The sequence below is a fragment of the Rattus norvegicus genome, chromosome 4 (assembly GCF_036323735.1).
Source record: "Rattus norvegicus strain BN/NHsdMcwi chromosome 4, GRCr8, whole genome shotgun sequence".
NCBI lineage: Eukaryota > Metazoa > Chordata > Mammalia > Rodentia > Muridae > Rattus > Rattus norvegicus.
In genome coordinates, this window is record NC_086022.1 from 152,919,784 (window position 1) to 152,941,048 (window position 21,265).

Consider the following 21,265-nt stretch of genomic DNA (forward strand, 5'->3'; position numbering starts at 1 on the left):
ACTTTCCAAGCCCCGGGTTGGTGGGAGGCAAGCTTGCAGCTACCCCGCTGCTGGGAAAGGCCAGGGATTCTCTGAAATCCTACCTGCTCCCAGCCCACGGCTCTCGGACTTTGAGAATGGGGTAGTTATTGGTGGACAATGACATACTGTCCCCCGAGCAGCCACCAGAAGAAGCTGCTGGACAAGAAGGAGCAGTGAGGGAGGGAAGAGGATGGGGAATGCTCAGACGTAGCAGGATCTGTAGCTAGGAGTGTGGAGATGGCAGCATTCCTCCGTTAATTCATAGTAAATATGGTAATAGAGAGGATTTCAGAAGGAAAACACGAGCCATGCGCCTGCAACAAAGCTTCAATTATCCGTGTTGTGCTCAGGCCCTGCCTTTGTGGAGAAGTACCAGAGGAGGTGCTGTGGCTGGCTCTCTGGTTCCCATGGCAGCCGCCTCCTTGTGGGATCCCAGCCCGCTACCCTATGCCAGGCCCTGGCCCATTCTAAGAGCAAGGCAAACTCGATCCTTCTTTAAGAGAAGATACGTGTGTGTGTGTGTGTGTGTGTGTGTGTGTGTGTGTGTGTGTGTGTGTATGTGGTGTGTGTGTATGTGGTGTTGTGTTTGTGTGTGTGCGTACATGTGTGTGTATGTGTGTGTGCATATGTGTGTGTGTGTGGTATGTGTGGGTTGTGTGTGTATGTGGTGTGCGTGTGCGTGGTGTGGTGTTTGTGTTTGTGTGTGTGTGGTGTGGTGTTTGTGTGTGTCTATGTGGTGTGTGTGTATGTGGTGTATGTGTGCATGTGTGTGTGAATGTGTGAGTGTCTGTGTGTGTGTGTATGTGTGACACGTGCCACAGCATGGATCACAGATAACAGCAAGGGTCCTCTATTTCCACCATGTGGGTTCTGGTGCTCAAACTCAGGTAGACCTTTGGTCTTGGTACAAGTGCCTTTACGTAGGAGCCATCTTACCAGCCCCAAATGTGGCCTTCCTTTATGGCATTGTAACTATGGCTTCTTGAGGTTAACCTTATGTGGGAGTTAATGTGTGACCCATTGACCTCCAGCTATCTCATGGCCACTGGGCTTGGTGTTCCCATAGCTCAGCCACTGGATTAGGGGCCAGTACTCCCAAGAACTTGCTTGCTGTAGAAAGCACAGGAGGGTGACAACTAGAGTGGCCTCTGAGCAGAAGGAAGCTTGCTATTTCTACACCCCTAATAAAAAGACAGGAGGCAAGTGGTCACCCTGGGCCACAGCCGCTCTGAGCCTCCATGCCTGAGATAGGACTGAATAGCAGGCCAAAGGAATCCATCTGCCAGGAGTCAGAGGCAGCCTCTGTCTTTCCCTCTGTGCCATGGGCCAACTGGCTGCCTTACAAGGTGTTAACAGGGGGCCCAGAGGCCTGGCCGGGGAAAGGCCAGTACCAGCTCCCAGTCTCTGTCCTGCCCTTGTCAAAGCAGCCAGGTGCATCCCAAGCCTCGAGCCTTGAAGCTTCACTTTGCTGTCATGTGTTACGGGGAGAGGTGCTTCATCTCAACAGAATGATGTAGTTGCTTTCTGGCCAGCTCAGGCCTAGGCTATGCTTGTGGCTGGACCTTGCCTACCGGCTGTGTGTGGATCCAGAGGATGGGATCACAACAGGAGCTCAAGGGAGGAGCTCGAGAGATGTCTCCGCTTAGCCTGGAAGGCCATTTATCTGATCGTGTAGAGGACCTGGGTTTGAGGGAGTCTGGATAGAGCCTGTGCTGACTCTCAGACAGTAGCTTACCTGTAGCTCAGGTCATGGGCCAAACCCCCGGGGGGGGGGACTGGGCCATGGGCTCCCCAAGTATCTCCTGCTTCAAGTGGATATGGGAAATGAGAACTGCAGATAGAAGGGCAGGGGGATTGATGCTAAAGTTTTTGTTAGCATAGGGCAGAAGAGAGCCTGTTAACTGCATGGAAGCCTTGTTTTTCCTCAGCAGATTCCTGACTGGCCCTCAGTACAAATGATACTCCAGATCCTGAGGGAGTAGTAGTGACAAAAGGGTACAGTGAGGTGATGTGGAAGTGCCTGTCCTGAGGGGACTTTGGCTGGAGAGGTGTGAAGTTCATTTGTGTCCCCTGTTGGTCCCAAGTGAGGGCCTAGTAGTTTCCAAACCAGGAGATGCTTGGCTCTCGGGCCTCTCCTTTCAAGGCTGAGTGGCTGAGCCTGTGGAGAGGTGTGCCCTGACTCACCTAACACACCAAGTCTTCTAATTGCACCTTCCCAGTGCCCGCTCCGATTCCTAGTTACAATTTAGAACTGCTGTATTCGAGAGTGTGGTGGCCCTGCCAGTGATCTGATGGCAACCTTCTGGAGATGTGACAGAGAGGCCCAAAGCCTCTGAGGTAAATTCTCTGGCCCACTGAAGCCTTACTGAAGGGTTTGTACCGGCTCCAGGAAGCTGGCTGTGTACTTAGGGGGCATCCATTAATGAACAAGGAGTGAACGCCCTGGCATCTCTCTCCTTGCCCCAGCTCAGTGCTAATGTTTTCTGGAAAGAGTGATTAGAAGCCATTTTGTAGGGTCCCTGGCAGAGTTGGGCTCATGTGCCCTCCACCTGAGTCCAAGCAGCCAGCACAGCCCTGACTGCGACCTCTGATCTGCCCTTTTGGTTTTGTGCCCTTGAGGGTAGGGGCACAGGGCTGGGTCCCAGCTCCATCCTGGATCACCCCCGCCCAGCCAGCAGTGGAGAGACAGGCAGGATGTGTAATTTTCAGTTGCTAATTGTGATGTCCTGCAGCTTGCCGAGCTAAAAATAGCCTCAGTTTTTGTTGAGTTAAAAAATAGAAGCCTGGTGCTGCCTCAGAAAGCAGACCCCTCCCCAAGCTGGCGGAGGCGGGGAGGGGGTGAGGGGAGCCGGCTGATGGCCCCCTCCACCTTCTGGCAGCACCCTGGGTATTTATGCAAAGTACACCCTCAGGGCCATTTTTGTCCTAGTTTTTCAGAAATCCTGGTTGCTTTGCCTGGGGCCTTAAGGACAACCCTCTGGGAGCCTCAGAGCCCCTGAAACCATGTGCAGAACACTGAAGGAACACTACCTTCATCCACCTGTCCATCTGGGCGGAGGGTCGGCCCTCCTCTCTCCCTCACAGCCTTCCTTCGTGCTCCTGAGGAGATGGTGAGGGGTTGTGGGGGAAGGCGAGCCCAGGCTTACCCGCACATCACTGCCAGCCTGAGCAGTTGGATGCAGGTCCCGAGGGCCAGGGCTTGCTGTCCTTATCTGAGAAAGGAGCATCCTTCTGTGCTATAGGAGAGTCCGTTTTATGTGAGTCCAGTTACTTTGACGCCCAGCCCATGGCTTCCTCTGATTTCTAGTAATAGGATTTAAAAATTCAACCAGGTTGGCTGAGAGCTACTTCGACATTTCTTAGAAATTTCTAGAACCACAGACTCGAATCTGGGAAGGGCCCTGGAATTCCGAATGCCCTTGGCGATCCCCCCTGTGGCAGTTCTTTCCTTCAGAGTTGTAGAGAGGATGCCCGACTCTTGCTTACCAGCTCTAGGTAAAACTGGTTCCTTCTTAGGCCATTGCCCTACTCTGCTGGGATGGGGTTGGCTGTGTTTAAGGGCAGCCCTCTGGGACATCCACAGTTCTCCCCCTAGTGTCTCTGGGATGGAGAGTTGCACTTTATAAAAGATACTTGGGGGGTTGGGGATTTAGCTCAGCGGTAGAGCACTTGCCTAGGGAGCGCAAGGCCCTGGGTTCGGTCCCCAGCTCCGAAAAAAAAAGAAAAAAAAAAGATACTTGGGGTGAGGTGTACTGGGAAGACTGCTGACCCTTACCTCTTCTTGGGAAGGAACCTGCTAGAGAAAGTCGGTGTTAGAAGCAGGCAGCTGGGTTTCAGAAGTTCCAGGATCCAGAGCTGTCCTTTGGAACAGGCTGCACTGCCCCTCTCTATACCCCCTGCTGTTCCCATCTCCTGAAGGAAAATGCTCTGGTCCCAGCTAATCATTTAGAGCTTCACTCTGCTTACCCCATTCCCAAACTTGCTGTCTAGAGCCTCTGAGGTATCAAGTTAAAGACTGACGGGATAAAAATAAGGGCGTGTTTCCTGAGAATATCCCCAAAGCATGCATACAGTCACAGGGTGGGGTGCAGACTCCGGGACAGGAGTGAGGGGAGCAGCCTGCAGTGACTTGACTCTGTCCTGAAGTCAGCAACTCTGCTTCCCCTGGGTCCCACTAGGCTGATTGTTAGCAGCCAGGGGCTAAGTCTTTAATGAGACCTCTGGAGGCCAAACCACACCCAGGCTTCCCCACTCTACCTAGCTCTTGTCCTCCATGGGTATCCTTAGTAGAGGAAGCAGGAAAAGCACACAAGAGAGGGAAAGAAAGGACAGCAGAATGGCCCAGGCCGTTCACATCCAAGAGTGGATGTGAAGAAGCCCCACACAGCATGTAGTGAGGTAAGGCGGTACCCCTGGTCTGGACCCTTGGGTCTCCATTGCAGCAGCCAATCTCAGTTCCAGCACTCCCCCCAGGGGGCAGAGTCGCTTAGCCCATCTAGAGTTTATAAGTAGAGGGCAGTAGTCTCCAAACACAGCTTCTCCACTGTGGACACAGTGTGACCTGTTGCCTCAAGCCCCTGCTTCTAAGCCTTCCCACCAAGACCGCGAGTTAAAGCAAGCCTGTTCTCATTTCAGCCCTGTTGCTTGGTATTTTATCACAGCCAGCTAGGTCTGTGCTGCTTGGAGCCTAGAAGAGCACTAAAATCTCTGCCGGGATTGGAAGAGGGGACCTTCTTCACGATCTGTTGCCAAATCTTGTTGACCGCCTTGTCCTTTCGCAGGGTATCCTGCAGCTGTAGACAAACTGCTAATGCTCTTACTCTCTCAGCTCTGTCAGGTCCAGAGTCTCTCTGCCCTGGCTGCCTGCCACTGGGGTTGTGCTGTGCTCTGGCACACAGCTGCCAGAAGCATCTCCGGGGTCATTATTCCTTCCCCGTACTGCAGCCTGCCCGGCTCACATCTCACTGGGCTTGTTCTGAGCTTGAAGCCATCCTTTATGTACCCCACTACTACACTTCCCGCGGTCAGCTGGCCGTGCTGCAGTCTGCGGGTGCGGGGGTCCCGAGGTTTACAAAGACGCAATGATTACTCCCATCAACAGCTGGAGGGAAGCTGGCTCTCTGCTAGGTGTGCTAGGTGTGCTAGGTGTGCAGTTCCTCACCCTTACACTTACACTTCGGAGCCATCCACGTGAGCACGTTCCGGATGCTGGAAGGGCACGGGAGAGGAACAAGGACTGCTCTCTTCCAGGCCCAGATCCCCAGAGCTGTGTTTGAGCGCTCCATTGGGGAGTGTGGTCCCCGGGGGGGGGGGAAGCAGCAGGGGGAGTGCAGAGTTGGGAGAATGTTTGCACACCACAGGGTGTCTTTGGCAGAGCTCGGTGACTAACTGGAGTGAGGGGTAGAGCTTCCTTACTGGTCTCTGGGTCCCACGATGGAAATCTGCATAAGAGGCTTAGACATTCCTTGGCCTCACCTGTAGCCACCCCAGACTCTGGTATGCACGTGGCAGAATGGGTCTGCCACTCCCCTGCCTCAGCAAGAGCTTCAGTGTGTACAGATGGCTCTGCGGCCTTAGGTCAGAGGCCATGGTCAGAATCAGGAAGAACCAGTGAACCAAGGGTCAGGGCACATCGCAGGTGACGTGGCCATATCTGGTACTGCCCTGGGAACACACACATTCTCCTTTTCATCTTCTGACTTAGCCCCACATGACCCTACAGGGAGGAGGGATAAGAAATCTGCCTGGGGGGTTGGGGATTTAGCTCAGTGGTAGAGCGCTTGCCTAGGAAGCGCAAGGCCCTGGGTTCGGTCCCCAGCTCCGAAAAAAAGAACCAAAAAAAAAAAAAGAAATCTGCCTGGTTAGGTCTGAGGGAACAGGCATGGAGAGGCTAGAGGTGACAGGGCCCAGAGGTTTTATCACAGATGTGGAGACGGAGAACATATTCTTGAATCCACAGGACAAGCTCTCGCTCCCATGTCCTGGGTCTAGGACCTGCAGTGACAGGAGAAAGCTTAGGGAAATGGGGGCTGGATGGTCAGAGGTGGGGTGTAGACCTGACTGAGACAACATCCCAAGGCAGTGCCTTCCTTGTTGGGCCCAGGAGGGGGCAGCACGCATGGGTCTGGCGGCAGGGCCCCCACAAGCTGCTTCTTGACCAGGAAGGAGCAGGAGACTTCTGAGCAGGCACCGAGGTCGAGCCTTGAGGGAAAAAAAGGCTGTGCAGAGGTAGTGGCAGGGGAGCTGGGAAGAGGCAATGGGGTAGTGACAGGAAGCTCCTAGACCTGCCGCGTTTGGCCGTCTTGTCTCTGGCCAGTTGGCCAGCCTGCAGCTCATCCGTGTCAGTGGCTTCTTTCCTCACTTCTGCTAGGCAGCCCTCCATGAGCACCCCGACCCTGAAGGTCTCTGTAGTTCCAAAGGCACTGGGTGTGGTCTGCTCACCCAGCCTCAGGCCAGGAGAACTCTGCCCATGTTGGGAGGTTACCTTCCTCAGTGGTGGCTCCACAGAGCTAGGTAAACCCAGGTGTCGAAACTGGTTCCTTCCCTCCGGCCAGGAGAGACCCTTCTGGTAGCCCTGCAGCCTGGATCCCTGGACCTGCCCTCATGTCATCCGGCTTGATGTGGGAATCGAAAAGCTTTAGCGACTGTCAGCAAGGAGACAGTGAGTCACTTGGATCGTCTGGCTGCAAGGTGCTTTACGGAGTTGATTAGGTCTGTAATTAGAAGGCGCTTGTTTTCTTGCTTGAATAGAGAGGAAGGGGGGAGGAGCTGTAAAGCCAGATAGGTACAGCCTGTTCCCCATGCATGTAAGGACTGCAGTGTGGCCCAGCATAACTTCTTTTGGATTAAGGGCAGAGGCAAAGATGGGCCTCAGAAAGCAGCCCACTCCAGGTCTATCCTAGTCCCTCTGGCTGGCCTGGGAGACTTCCTGAGTCCTCTGGAATGGTTGCAGCCTCACTGGGGGTCTGGGTCTGCCTTGCAGGGGACTTCCTGATGCTCCTTTGCACCTGGACAACTTCAGAAAATGCCAGTGCCAAGTTTGCCCCCAGATGGTTTGAGAGCTGAGTAAGGTGGCTTTGAGACATCTCTGCTATGTATAGCCACAGTGGTGGGAACCTCATTTAGCTGGCACAAGACATTGGAGGCTGGGGATGTGCAGGAGGCTGGGGTACAGATTCCCTGGCCTTCTGTTTGCCTGCACGGGAGACACTCCTGTGTCTTGGTCAGGGGCAGGTTCTCGGTGATCCAGGCCCGGAACAAGATCTTGAATTTTAACAAGACTATGTGCCAGCAACCACATTTACTATTCACAGAGAATCCATGCAGGGTGGGCTCCCTGTGCACATGTGACATGTAAGTGACACCAATCAGTGGCATCTGCGGTGCAGGTGATGGGGCCCTGGCACTGACACTTTATAGTTTTGGCTTCCTAGCAGACTTCAGAAGCAACACTTCCACTGCCCCGAGGTTCCCAGAGCCTGAGGCTCCCAACTCAAGCCTTTCTCCTCCTGCCTTTGCTGCTCTCTCTCTCTGCATCCTGGCCTCCCCTTGTCCGTGAGACCGGTGGCTGTGACTTGACCTCTGTGTGAGCTTTCAGGGAAGAGTAGAATGCCAGTACAGAATAGATGGGATGATTCGGTGCTACCACTTACTGTCATTTACAACACTGTGTTAGCTTTTGCCCTGTGTCCCCTCCAAGTGATTCCTGCAGACTTCAGATTCTCACGGTGGGGTAGCCTTTGGGGAACTGTGCCTGCCCCAAGGACTCCTACTGGTTCTGCAGGCCTCTCTCCTTGAAGGTAGCAAACCTCGCTGTCCCCTGTGTAGCAGCAGAATCACAGAATATTGAGACCCATGCAGCCTCCACCTGGCCTTGGTTCTCCCAGCAGACTGAATATGGCAGCCTTGCTCGAGGGGCTCGACAGAGGCCATATGAGTTAGTGGGAAGTTAGAGCAGGTCCTGCCCTTGCCCTTACCCTCAATAACACCTCTCCAGAGCCCTACTGCCTCTGTAGAGACAAAACCCCAGTGGTGTGGGATGTGGAGGTGCTATTAGCCAAGGCTTTTATATCTGTCAGTCACCTTTTGAATGTTCAGAATCATGTGAACATGAGTTCCACCCTAGCCTCTGTGAGACTTGAAGGCCAGCAGGACCACTGTGGGTGACAAGAGCCCACCACAACCAACCAGTGTTGTCTGACTGTGAAGTTGGTCACCAAGTACCGTGCTGGGCTTGTGGAAGGACCCAAGAGTCAATGTACAGCCTCTTCCGGCCTTGTAGATTGGCTGAAGAAGAGGGCAGGGAGGCTTCCTGGAGATGAACACTCAGACTGCTCTTGGTAGTCTTAGGATTTCTTTTCTCGAAGTCTACCTCAGATGGCCTCAGTTTTGTGGTCTGAAAACTGAAGGCTTTTTCTTAAGTCAGGGGCTCGCAGGCTTGATGTAGAGATCCCTGGCAAACTTCCTGGGGCAAAGGATCGAGCTTGCGCCTGTGTTTCTGATGCAGCAGAGCCAGGCTGTGTCTGAAAATATTGTGTACCTAACTCGTGTGAGGTACCCCAGCTGTGAGGCTGCTGACTACCTGAACTTTAAGGGGTACATTACGGTATGGGCTCCTCTCTGCTTGTTTTGGGAGTTTTCTTGAGTTCCCATACTCACAGCAAATGATTTTTTTTTTCTAAGAATTACAAGGAAACCACAGGTTTCTCTCTCAGCCATCCAGAGTAGGCAGTCCCAGGATGCAGCCCTGCCTGCTTTAGCACCAATTCACTGTCCAGATGCCAGTTACAAATGTTCCCTAGACCCTGTCTGTTACTCTGTGTTGTGCTGGTACGTGGTGCAAGCTTGACAGTTCTTCAAAGTATCCAAGGTCAGTTCCATCCCCCTCATCTGCTGTTACTTGGCCAGACAAGCCTTCCCAGTGAACCATCAAAACCAAATAACCATCTTCCAAACGCCTCTCTTGCTGTATCTCTTAGCTCCTCTGCTTAGAGCAGACTCCAAGCTCTTACATCATCATCGTCATTGTCATCGTCAGCAGCAGCGCACTATACAGTAACCCTACAGCATACACAGATTAGCACAGCCCTCAGATTACTGCCCCTGCTAATCCCTTAACCTCTCCATGCATCAGCCTCAGAAGCTGGCCTCTGCTGCCCTGAAGGGAGTTCCTTGGCTCTCCTCAGGAGTTGCGTAGCTAGTGATCAACAGTTACACGTATCTATCATTTACCCTCCGTCACTTCAGCTGTCTTGACCACAGGCTCTCTCTACTTGCTCTTGAGTTTAGCCTCCTGCTGGGTACAATCCCAGGAGGCCTATGATTGGGGTACAGAGAACCTACACTGAGTGAGGGCCTCTGGAGTGAGATCTAGCATGCAAGGAGCAGGTGGTAAAGAAACTCTCATCAGAGCTGCAGTATCGGGGGGAGCACCAAGCTGCCCAAGCTCCACTCCTTGGGGCTTCTAGTCAGCCTTGCATGCACATAGATATATTGCCACCTGGGATATATCTTACACCCTCGTTCTTCTTTCCCAGGAAGCTATGCCCCAGACATCTGTGGTCTTCTCCGGCACCCTTGGGCCCAACTGTAACAGACCGGTGCAGCCTGGCATGGGGGAAAGAGGAGGTGGGGCCAGCAGCGGCTCCAAGGACCTCATTTTTCAAGATGGACGCCTCACTTCCGGGTCCTTGGAGGCCTTGATGGAGCACCTGGTCCCGACGGTGGACTATTATCCTGATGTGAGTGGCTAAGACCTGAGGGAGCTGGAGCAGTGGCAAGTAAAAGGAAGGGGAAATCGGGGCTCCAAAGAAGGCCTGCTTCTGGGAGGAAAGGGAGGCCCAAATGGGGCTATAGAGTTAGACAGAGCGGGGAGGCATGGGTGGGTGGCAGGGCCAGAAATGTCTGCTGGGCCTTCAGCACCTTCTACTGTGCACATAAAAGCTGAACTAACTTCCCCCTGTCCCATTAGATAAAATTAGGAAGCACACACAGGTCCCGCCCCTGGAGGAAGGGAAGGCCAGCATCAGGGTCCTGTGACCTGGTAGCCCAGATTACTTCCTAGAGCTCATCCTGAGCTGAGAAGCATGGATTCCCAGGGAAGAAGAGCCACCCCTTCTCTGAGGCATGGGGATGCGGGAGCCTTTCCCTGCGTGTCCAAAGCCTTCTTCCTTACCTCAAGATGGCATCGGGCATTCTGGGAACAGAGAAGGCAGTCTCTTGTCGTGTTTGGCTCTCCTTCCACCTCTGATGGCTCTGAGCCATCTCTCCAGCCTCTCTTCAGGCACTTGGCTTCTCTGTCTAGGAAGGCACCCTTGCCCTCCCTGGGCTCCAGGAGGACAAGCCTTTCCTGTCCTTCCTTCCTTCCCTCCATCCATTCTATACGCCCTGTCTAGGACTAGTTAGGGCTGACTATAGTTCTGGTGGTACAGAATGGGTGGTGAGAGACTGGGACAGAGGAAGCCTAGGTCCAGAAGAAACCCATGGCAGGGCCACAGTCCCTTAGCCCCGACTGCTATGAATCCGTGATCTTGAACCAAAGCATGGAAAGAGCCCCAGATGGGCTATCACAGAGGATTCTAGCCTGCTACTACTCAGCTAGTTCTCAGAACGTTGTGCCCTGGGATACCCCGTACAGGTTCCCAGGGTGGGGCAGCAGGTCAAGAAGTAGAGCGGGTGTCCAGCAGAGCATTGGGTCGTCTTCAGAGTTTCTGATCTTCCCTCCTTGTACAACTGCTGAGCATACTGTAAGAACATACCAGAAGATCTCTACTTCTTGTGGGGTGGAGATAAGAGCCCAGGATGTGACCCTAATATGCTCTTCAATTACAATCATCTGGGGTGCCTGAGCACTGACACTGTTCACCCCAGGACAGGTCACGGGAAGTTTGCAGGGTCAGAGGAACACCTAGTGTCACAGGGAGGGCTACCTCCCATAGCCTTGCACACTCCTGTGACACGAACATGTCCTGCTTCAGGCTGCGTGCACCCTCTGCTGACTAAGCCCAGCTGGCCTCAGATTGGAGCAAGTAAATTCCTGTCCTGTGGCTTTGGAGAAGGGGCCTAGGGACCTAGGCTGCCCAGCTTACATCAGCCAAATGGGGGTAGACCCAGGTCCAAGCATGATAGAATCCCTTAGAGGACTCCAACCTGCAGTGCCACCTGCCCATGGGCAGGAACCTATGAAGATCCTGTAAGAACAGATCCATGGAAGACACAAGTCATGAGAACCATTGATCACAGGTTGTCACCTAAGCAACCTGGCAACAGGCCTGGAGGGCCACTCTCCCCCATTTTGGGGCAGGACAGAGGGTACTGGTGAATTCCAACAGAGCTGTGCCTCTTAAGTGTGCAGACCTAGTGATAGAAAGAAACAAGGTTGTACAAGATAAAGGAAGCCGTGTAGGCAGAGAAGCCGGGCCAAGTACAGCCAGGCACACCCACGGGAATGCTCTGGTCACCATCCACCCTCTCTCCTTCCTCCAGCGGACATACATCTTCACGTTTCTCCTGAGTTCACGGGTCTTCATGCCCCCTCATGACCTTCTGGCTCGAGTAGGGCAGATCTGCCTGGAGCAGAGGCAACAGCTAGAGGCTGGGCCCGAGAAGGTAAGCCACTGAAGGGGTGATGGTCCTTTGTCTTCTAGGTTGAAGAGGGGCGGTGAATAGAGAAGGTGGGCAGGGTACGAGTGGGTCAGCCTGGAGGTCCGGTACAGGCAGAGCTGCTCTGCCCTGCAGCACCCCTGAGGAGTGGCCCCTTGGGCCTAAAGGTGCAACATTAGAACTAAGTCGCTGGGATTTAGAGCTGGTGCCAGGCTTGTACCCTCCCGAGGTGAGGGCCCACAGACAGCTGGCTTCCTATCAGTGCCAGGTTCCCTGAAATGAGGTTATACAGCAAAGGTACCAGAGGGGGTCTTAGTCACTGCTACCTTTGTGGGGGCTGTGCCTTTAGGATAGCAACCACTCACACAGGCACGTTCAGTAGTCCCAGTGGTCCTTCTGGATTGAGACATTTGGGCAGGAAGCCACCATTACTCTGATGCCCTGGAGGTCAGAATCCTGGGTCAGTATCCGTTGGCCCCAGTGTCCAGGACAGGTGCTAGACTAGGCTAGACTGAGCCGGGCAAAGCCTCGTGACCCTGCAGGTTGGGTCTGAGGAGAGTGGGCCCTCACTGCAGTAGGGATCTTGAAGCCGATACTATAGTTTGGTTTGGGCAGTGGCAACAATGCTAAACCAATTAAGGCCTGGAAGTAGTCATGGCGGTGCCAGAGGGCTTTGGCCTGTGTGGGCACAGTTGAGTCTCTTGAGTTTCTCTGATTTCCTCTCTGGGGCAGAGGCTACCCAGGCATTTTGAGCAGAACAAATAGCCTTCCCCAGCATACCCCACCCCGGAACCCAGCCCTGTAGCCCTGTGTTTGGCTTCCTCCTCAGGGCTGTACCTCCTCCCAATACCTGCCAAACTCACCTTTGGCAGAGAAGGGCAGAGCAGTTTTGCATCTACTGTGATCCTTCTTGGCTGGATGCTTTTTAATGGGCCATGTTTAACCATTGCAAGTAAAATTGTTTTCTGTCGTGGTGGTAGTGCGTTTTGGTTTTGAAAGTGAATTTAAGTGAAAAAGTCCACTTCAGGGAAGTAAGAGGCAAATGCAGGCCACACACTCTGGTGTAGCCACAGCAGCATCTCATGTGCACACGGGGGCTGTGTGCCAAGCACAGGGCCTGGGGAGGGCATGGCACTAAAGTAAGGGGCAAGCTCTCAAACTCTTACTGTTGCCATTGTATAGTCTCCTCTGACTTGGGGGGTCTCGCACATCCCCCACTGTCCCAGGCCAAGCTGAAGTCCTTCTCTACCAAGATTGTGCAACTGTTGAAGGAGTGGACGGAGGCCTTCCCTTACGACTTCCAGGATGAGAAGGCCATGGCGGAGCTCAAGGCCATCGCACACCGCGTCACTCAGTGTGACGAGGTGAGGTCCTCTCTTGGTCCTTGGCCAGGCTGCTTGGGTATTTTTACTGGGGGACAGTTTCTACAGGGATATCCTCATATATGGTCCCTTTCCTTGGGACTTCCAAGAGGGTAGCATGCACAGGCAATAGCTTAGCAAGGCCAGCAATGGGCAAGATGAATCTGTGTCATCCTAACAATTGTCCTGACTCTGCCCCTGCCTGTGGCACCCCCATGCCTTTGTAGGATCTATCTGTCTGCTCTTCCCTGCTCCCAGACTTGTCTTGGCCTTGGCAGAAACAGAAGCTGAGAAGCTGCATGGCCTCTCCCCAGGGTGGAGAACCCTGTGCTTAGCAGCTCCTGTTTGCTGGGTAGGGATGCCTGGGGAGAGATTCTTGAGAGGCCAGTGAGCCTAGGATACCCCACCCAGGGAGAAAACCCTTCTTGGGGTGTTTTCAGCAACTATCCTGACAACCTCTGGGAAAGTTGCTTTCCAGACCCATGAACCAAGTTCTAGCCCTTCCTTCTGCCCTCTCCCCTGGCAGGACAGTTCACTATACCCTTCCTTCTCTGAAGTCCCAGGGAGCCGCTCTGGGCCTAAAGGTGTACTTAGGTCTGGATAGGTGGGTCGGAGTTGAAGGTCAGGTATAGCTCTGGACTTGAGATGGGGCTCTTGTGTGGTGGCGGTGGTGGCCTTGTCAATCTTCTCCAGCACCTGATGCAGCCAGCCCTGACCCTCACAGGAGAACGGCACAGTGAAGAAAGCCATTACCCAAATGATACAAAGTTTGCTGCTGTCCCTGGCTGCCCGAAGTCAGCTCCAAGAGCTGCGGGAGAAGCTCCGGTCACCAGTTGTGGACAAAGGGCCTGTCCTTAAGGCCAAGCCACCAGCCGCCCAGAAAGACATCCTGGGTGTGTGTAGCGACCCCCTGGTGCTGGCCCAGCAGCTGACTCACATCGAACTGGTCAGTGCTGCTGCATGCTCCGGCATTGTATGGAGTGGGGTCGGGCCACACTTGCCATTGCTTAGGCAGTGGTGCTGCAAGGATGCCTCTCTGCTGGTCAATCTGGGCCGTGCAAGGGAAGCTGGCTTGCTAGCTCTTGCCTTGACTGTTGCAGTCAGTTGTGTATTTATCCACCGGAGCAATGGGTACTTCTGTCTGGCGCTGGGTCTGTAAGAATGTGTCCTTGTGTGAGTGGAAGGGGGAGGGTAGCACGGGCCTCCGTCACACTCCCTTGAAGCTCCGACCTCTCTCCTTGTTGTCCCCTGTTGAAGGAGCGGGTCAACAGTATCCGCCCTGAGGACCTGATGCAGATCATCAGCCACATGGACTCCTTGGACAATCACAGGGTACGTGTGGACACTCTGGGAGGCATGGCTGGTAGCTGGCCTAGCTGAGCCCGGCACTTGCACCCTAACATAGGCTGGGTGTGGGCCTTACCTAGTATGCGATATGCACTTTTGAGTACTGGATGTGCCACCCAATAGGTGTGGCTGTGGCCTTTCAGGGACTTAGCATGGAGCTTAGCGATAACTATACAGAGCGGTGCATCATGGGAGAAGCCAGTTTGGACCGATGAGTTAGTCTGTCAGAACGGCTGAGGAACATGTAGGCATGGTCCACGCCAAGCTTTGGCCTTGAGACTTGGCTAACCATGGTAACTGGCTTGTCCAAGCAGGGTCCCCAGGGCTCCCTGTGACACACTTTGTCCCTCTAGTGCCGAGGAGACATGACTAAGACCTACAGTTTGGAAGCCTATGACAACTGGTTCAACTGCTTGAGCATGCTTGTGGCTACAGAGGTGTGCCGGGTAAGTTTCTGCCATAGCAGACCTGGGTAAGCCAGCTTCCCCGACCATCTCTGCAAGGCTGACTCCTTCCCTCACAGAACTCAAGTAAATGCACGTGGTGTCCACTACCAGGCTCTCAGCCTGCTCCTGACAGCCAACTCATAGATACGACAACGATATCCAAGTCCCCATCTCTGGAGTGCTCTCCTTGTGTCCACCGCTACTGAGCTAATTATAGTGACTTTCATTGTTCTCAGTCTATGAGGCAGTGGATAAGATGGAGCAGTGTTAGGATACACCAGACAGACAGACAGACAGACAGACACACATTCTATAGCCCCAGAAAATGCAGCCCCCAGGCGTTTGGCAGTTAGGTCCAATGCCCTCCCTGCAGTCTTTGCCCAGTGGCCCCCTGGCGGTTCCATACTGAGGCAGACCCACTGTTTCCAGGTGGTAAAGAAGAAACACCGGACCCGGATGCTGGAGTTCTTCATTGATGTGGCCCGAGAGTGTTTCAACATTGGGAACTTCAACTCCATGATGGCCATCATATGTGAGTGTTCAGGCACAGGTGGGGCTGTTTCTGTCACCCATTCCCTCATGGCCTGACCTCTGCCCATGTCCCTCTAGCTGGCATGAACCTCAGTCCAGTGGCACGGCTGAAGAAAACGTGGTCCAAAGTCAAGACAGCCAAGTTTGATGTCTTGGAGGTACTGGTGTCTGACCCTCCCCCATCTTATTTTGTCCAGAGGGTCCTGGGCAGCAGGGGGTGGGATCTTTCCTGTCACGGTTATGCAAATGGGGCTGGCCTCATAGGTGCTGGACACTTGAGCTCTCCTTGGCCCCGTTGCTTTGGATTTAGCTCCTAAAGCGATAGCAAGAGCTTGAACCAAGTGATGCCGGCCACCAAGCAGTCACTGTCTCTCGATTCCAGGTCACCTATGTCCCCAGGGGCTGGCAGACAGGTCATCTGAAGCTCTGCATAGATGTATTTGGTCTCAGGCACTTTGTGTTTAGAAAACACGGGGTAGTTATGCCTCATGGAGCGGGCAAGGCCTGAGTGGTGTTGGTTTGAGAAGTGGAGCAAAGGAAGGCTCTAGAGCAGCATTTCTCGACCTTCCGGATGCTACAACCCTTTAACACAGTTCCTCATACTGTGGTGACCCCAGCCATAAAACGGTTCCGTTGCTTCTTCATTACTGTAATTTTGCTACTGTTATGAATTTAATGGAAACACCTGTGTTTTCTGATGGTCTTAGGCAACTCCTGTAAAAGGGTCAGTTGACCCCCCACGACCTACAGGTTGAGAAACACTGCTTTAAAGGACCAAGGACCCAGCAGGGCACTCAGGGCTGTACCGCTCCTCTATAGGTCTCCAAGTCCTGGAGGCTTAGCGGGGGATTTGGGCCTTTCCTCCCCCTGCCGACTGCTGGGCCCCTAGGACTGTGCCCTCTCCGTTGTTGTCTCACAGTCCGCAGGGCAATCCTCACTCCATCTTCCCTGTGCCTGCAGCACCACATGGACCCCTCCAGCAACTTCTGCAACTACCGCACAGCCCTGCAGGGGGCGACGCAGAGGTCCCAGACAGCCAACAGCAGTCGCGAGAAGATTGTCATACCTGTGTTCAACCTCTTCGTTAAGGACATCTACTTTCTGCACAAAATCCACACCAACCACCTGCCCAGTGGGCACATTAACTTCAAAGTGAGCCCAGCCCCTTGAGGTGCCAGCGTGGGTGGGGCAGCCAGAGCTTTCCTGTAGCGCTATGGCCACCAGACAGTGGCTTTGTAGCAGGGGGTTAGTGTCCAAGTCCCCTCTGAGCTCTAGAAGGTCCTTCAGGGCCAGATGAACTAGGAAGGGACGCTGTTCACTCAGTCCTAAGGTGCAGCTCCTGTCTTTCTGGTGGGGACAGCAGATCTCGGAGCTTGTTACCACAGGGTCTGCATTTATCCAGGGTCCCAGTGCTGACTCCACTAAGGAGGCAGAGGAGAAGCCATCCTTAGGGACTTGGGGGTGAAGAGGGGCTTAGGTAAAGAAAGGACTGGAGCAGGATTCCAGAGAAACTGGAGAACAGAGCAAATGTACCGTGGGAAGCGTAGGCACATTAACGTTGAAGTTGGATACTGTGCATTCATACTAGTGCCCTGGTAAAGAAGCCTGTGGCTTGTTCTTCTGGTGTCGCTCCCCATGCTGGGTGTGGCTGGGGAGTGCCTAAGGCTGGAATGACAGAGGGGCCTTCTGGGTCCCCTGTGCAGGAGAGACACAGGCCCTGTCATAAGCCTAATTGCCTGTGCAGGGGTGCAAGACAGAGTGGCCTCAGGAATTTCTGCCATCTCTGATGCTCTACAAGCTGCCATAGTGGCAGCCAGGTCGGCACGCTCGTCTTCCTCCTTCTGGGCCTAACAACGTAAGCAGCAGACAGCTGCAGGAACCGTGCCTCTGGCTCAGATGCTTTAAGTTTGTTCGTTCAGGTGAACATACCGTTGATGTTTTTGTCCTTTCAGAAATTTTGGGAAATCTCCAGACAGATCCATGAGTTCATGACATGGACACGGGTAGAGTGTCCCTTTGAGAAGGACAAGAAGATTCAGAGTTACCTGCTCACGGCGCCCATCTACAGCGAGGAAGGTAAGGGTGTGTCTTTGACAGCTCAGTCATCTCCCCAGGAGCACAATTATTCCAAGCCCACCGAGGCTCCTTGACCTTTTGAGGTGGCCGGAGAAGTCAGTCAGGGCCTAGTTAGAGTTCCTGGTCTTCTTGTCCTGGACCCCCTGTGACCCTGGAAGGGCAGCCCACCTATGGGGGTGCTGGCTCTCAGGGGCTCTCCTCCTCAGCTCTCTTCATCGCCTCCTTTGAAAGTGAAGGTCCTGAGAATCACATGGAGAAGGACAGCTGGAAGGCACTCAGGTAGGACATGCCAGGAACACCTGAGCTGGGGAGGGAGAGGGTGGGGTGGGCCAGGTACACCTGAGCTGGGGAGGGAGAGGGTGGGGTGGGCCAGGTACACCTGAGCTGGGGAGGGAGAGGGTGGGGTGGGCCAGGAACACCTGAGCTGGGGAGGGAGAGGGTGGGGTGGGCCAGGTACACCTGAGCTGGGGAGGGGGGAGAGGGTAGGGTGGGCCAGGTACACCTGAGCTGGGGAGGGAGAGGGTGGTGTGGACCACGTACACCTGAGCTGGGGGGGGGCGGAGAGGGTGGGGTGGGCCAGGTACACCTGAGCTGGGGAGGGAGAGGGTGGGGTGGACCAGGTACACCTGAGCTGAGGGGGGAGAGGGTAGGTGTGGGCTAGGTACACCTGAGCTGGGGAGGGAGAGGGTGGGGTGGGCCAGGTACACCTGAGCTGGGGAGGGAGAGGGTGGGGTGGACCAGGAACACCTGAGCTGGGGAGGGAGAGGGTAGGTGTGGGCCAGGTACACCTGAGCTGGGGAGGGAGAGGGTGGGGTGGACCAGGTACACCTGAGCTGGGGGGGGAGAGAAGGTAGGTGTGGGCCAGGTACACCTGAGCTGGGGAGGGAGAGGGTGGGGTGGGCCAGGTACACCTGAGCTGAGGGGGGAGAGGGTAGGTGTGGGCTAGGTACACCTGAGCTGGGGAGGGAGAGGGTGGGGTGGGCCAGGTACACCTGAGCTGGGGAGGGAGAGGGTGGGGTGGACCAGGAACACCTGAGCTGGGGAGGGAGAGGGTAGGTGTGGGCCAGGTACACCTGAGCTGGGGAGGGAGAGGGTGGGGTGGGCCAGGTACACCTGAGCTGGGGAGGGAGAGGGTGGGGTGGACCAGGAACACCTGAGCTGGGGAGGGAGAGGGTAGGTGTGGGCCAGGTACACCTGAGCTGGGGAGGGAGAGGGTGGGGTGGGCCAGGTACACCTGAGCTGGGGAGGGAGAGGGTGGGGTGGACCAGGAACACCTGAGCTGGGGAGGGAGAGGGTAGGGTGGGCCAGGTACACCTGAGCTGGTGGGGGAGAGGGTAGGTGTGGCAGAAACAGATCTGGCCCTCCCAATGGCTGGTTTGGTAAGATGCTGAAGACTGGGCTGGGCTGGGCTTTCTCCTCACAGAGATATGGGCTTGCCCTCTGCCTGCTCAGAGGAGCCTGAGGCAGCCCCTTCTGTCCACCTGCAGGACTACTCTCCTAAACAGAGCCTGAGGACACAGCCTGCGGATGCCAGATGAAGGATAAAACAGAATCACGTTGAAGTTGTGATGGGTATAGGATAAGAGTGGCGAGGCCTCACTGGCTGGGGTCCATTTTGTATATAACTTTTATGACCAAGAAAACCGTAATTATCTCACGCATCAGCCTTCGGCGCTTACACAGTCCTCTCTTTTTTTGTTGTTGTTGTTATTTATTTTAAACGGGGCAGGGCCCTGTTTTGGGGAGGGGCGGGAAAGAGTATCATGGGAGATGGTAACCATGGTAACACCTTATTCTAATGAAATGTAGATTTTTATTTTCTACTTTTGATGATTAACATCCTATAAAGAAAATTTAAAATAACCCAACCAAAACCAATGTGAGCCCTGCCTGCTCGGACGCCTCTCCAGCCAGTGTCTCTGATGTTGGGGTTAGTGCCTTAGAGGGTACTGGGGGTCCAGTCTTCCTGTTCCATTGTTGGAACTGAAGCCAACTCTGTCCTGTGCCACAAGGAGCCCACCCTCAGCAGCCTGGGCCACCAGGTTCCCACAGGAAGGGCTGGAGGGGCCAGGCTGTCTCGTGTGCACACTTCTGGAAGGGAACCTTTCCATAGGGCTTTCCAAAGTTTACATTTTCATTTTCCTTTTTCAGGGATTTATGGGGTTGGGAGGGGCAAGGGGACGCCTGACAACATATTTTCTGTGAGAATATGTTTGGCAAATCATTCTTCAATTGTGTTTTAGAAGAGGTTTTAAAAAAAATGCTGTGACGATCTCGGGAGAGCATTGTAGTGCTGTCAGTCTTCCAGGCGCGGAGACGCTGCAAGGGAGAACGCACAAAGCAGACTCGAGGATGGCAAAGCTGTGTCTGAAGCGGGTACACAAAGAGAAGGAAAAGAAAAATGGGTGTGTGGCACACAGCCTCCCCTCCCTCTGGTAGGAACCCCCCTCCCCCCATGGGTAATCTGAAACTCTATCAGCCAGGCAGCCTCCACCACCCGGAGCACTTCCGGATTAAACTGCCCAACACAGAGCAGTGCACTTCTGATCCAAACAGGGGATTGGGGTTCATCTTTCCTGTCGACTTCCTGGCGTGGACCCTGGGTCTTACGGATCATGGGTGGGATGGCTCTGTCCCTCAGACAGCTGGAATATCTACACTGACTTGCTTGGCTTGGGTGGGAGCTGCCAGTCAAGAGGCCCAGTGTGGAATGGATGGTCCCATTCCCAGAGCTTCGTTAGACAGCCTGGAGATGGCTGGCCAGGCCATCGGGAGGTGGGCGAAGTGGTCACTCTCAGCCTTGGGGAGCCGAGTAGCTACACTGTATTGTCACAGTGTGTTTGCACTTTTCAGACCTTCTAGCCGGTATAGATTGTATATTGATGGTACATATCGATTTGTTTGTGTCTTTGAGAGAAAGGCTGGAAGCTTGAGAATATATATTTGGAATATAATGTTCGAGCATTTTCTGTACATGTGTTAAGAGCCTTCAGTCCATGTGTGCTTCAGGGGTCACTGGTTCCAGTATCTTCTTGAGAAAGTGTCTACATTGCTATTTTACCGCCCCGGTTTGATACACACTCCATTCGATGTTTTGGTATTTGGAGTTGATCTCTGATATAAAGCTGTACCATATGCAGGATGTCAGTTGTGGTGTGACTGGATGTACTTGCATCAATAAAAGAACATGTTGCTCTTCTCCCTTGCCTGTGTGTGCTAAGGAGCCCGGAGTTAGGGAGGAGGTGGGAGGGACTGCAGGAATCCCTCAGCTTCAGCTGGTCAGAATCTCTTGTCCTGGTAAAGCGCAAGTTTCACTTCCAATGACTCTAGATTCAGATATATCACACAAAGGGGCCTGACAGAGTCTCCAGGGGATGCTCAAGCTTCCCTCTAGAACTCAACAAGCCACCTTTCCATATCTACATTATATAGGTGCTGATTTCAAGTTCCCCCAATAGCTTATTAAGTTTCAAGTACTCCACGGCTCTCTGTCCCAAAACTCCAAAATCTTCTACCTCTCTCCCCGAAAAAGTCCAAGGCACAAAAGTCATATGGTCAGGTCCATCACAGCGACCCCACTCTTGGTACTGATTTCTGTCTTAGTTTGTTTTCTGTTGCTGAATGAACAATGGGAACAAGAGCAACTTTGGTCTAAGTTGCACAGCAGCCTGCTTAGCACCTTGGACACGCTGACGTGTCCTATGCTGTTTTGTTCAATTCATATTAGTCAGCATTGTCTACAGGAACAGAATCCATATGTATATGATATATTATATGTAATTACATATATTATTAACTGGCTTATGTTACAATAGTAACAATGATTTTCTCACACTGAGTGACTGTGAACCTGGTAATTATTTAACCCTCATCAGTCAGAGT

General features: G+C 53.7%; 1 protein-coding gene across 4 annotated transcripts in view; it reads left to right on the forward strand.

Moving 5' to 3' along the window:
- Rasgef1a (RasGEF domain family, member 1A) overlaps nucleotides 1-20,582 on the forward strand; it is an 80,466-nt gene extending 59,884 nt beyond the window's left edge. For 2 of the 4 annotated variants that reach the window (XM_006237211.5, XM_232315.10), the window contains exons 2-13: nucleotides 9,558-9,761; nucleotides 11,506-11,628; nucleotides 12,849-12,986; nucleotides 13,708-13,929; nucleotides 14,241-14,315; nucleotides 14,684-14,776; nucleotides 15,206-15,308; nucleotides 15,386-15,465; nucleotides 16,268-16,459; nucleotides 17,260-17,383; nucleotides 17,590-17,662; nucleotides 18,871-20,582. In XM_006237211.5, the coding sequence (XP_006237273.1) occupies nucleotides 9,564-9,761; nucleotides 11,506-11,628; nucleotides 12,849-12,986; nucleotides 13,708-13,929; nucleotides 14,241-14,315; nucleotides 14,684-14,776; nucleotides 15,206-15,308; nucleotides 15,386-15,465; nucleotides 16,268-16,459; nucleotides 17,260-17,383; nucleotides 17,590-17,662; nucleotides 18,871-18,895 (1,446 nt within the window). In that variant the 5' untranslated portion in view covers nucleotides 9,558-9,563 and the 3' untranslated portion in view covers nucleotides 18,896-20,582. Of the gene's footprint in view, nucleotides 1-6,579; nucleotides 6,733-9,557; nucleotides 9,762-11,505; nucleotides 11,629-12,848; nucleotides 12,987-13,707; nucleotides 13,930-14,240; nucleotides 14,316-14,683; nucleotides 14,777-15,205; nucleotides 15,309-15,385; nucleotides 15,466-16,267; nucleotides 16,460-17,259; nucleotides 17,384-17,589; nucleotides 17,663-18,870 lie in introns of those variants that run through there. The other 2 variants (XM_039108790.2, XM_063286976.1) reach the window with 2 other exon arrangements.
- Nucleotides 20,583-21,265: the final 683 nt, after the last annotated feature.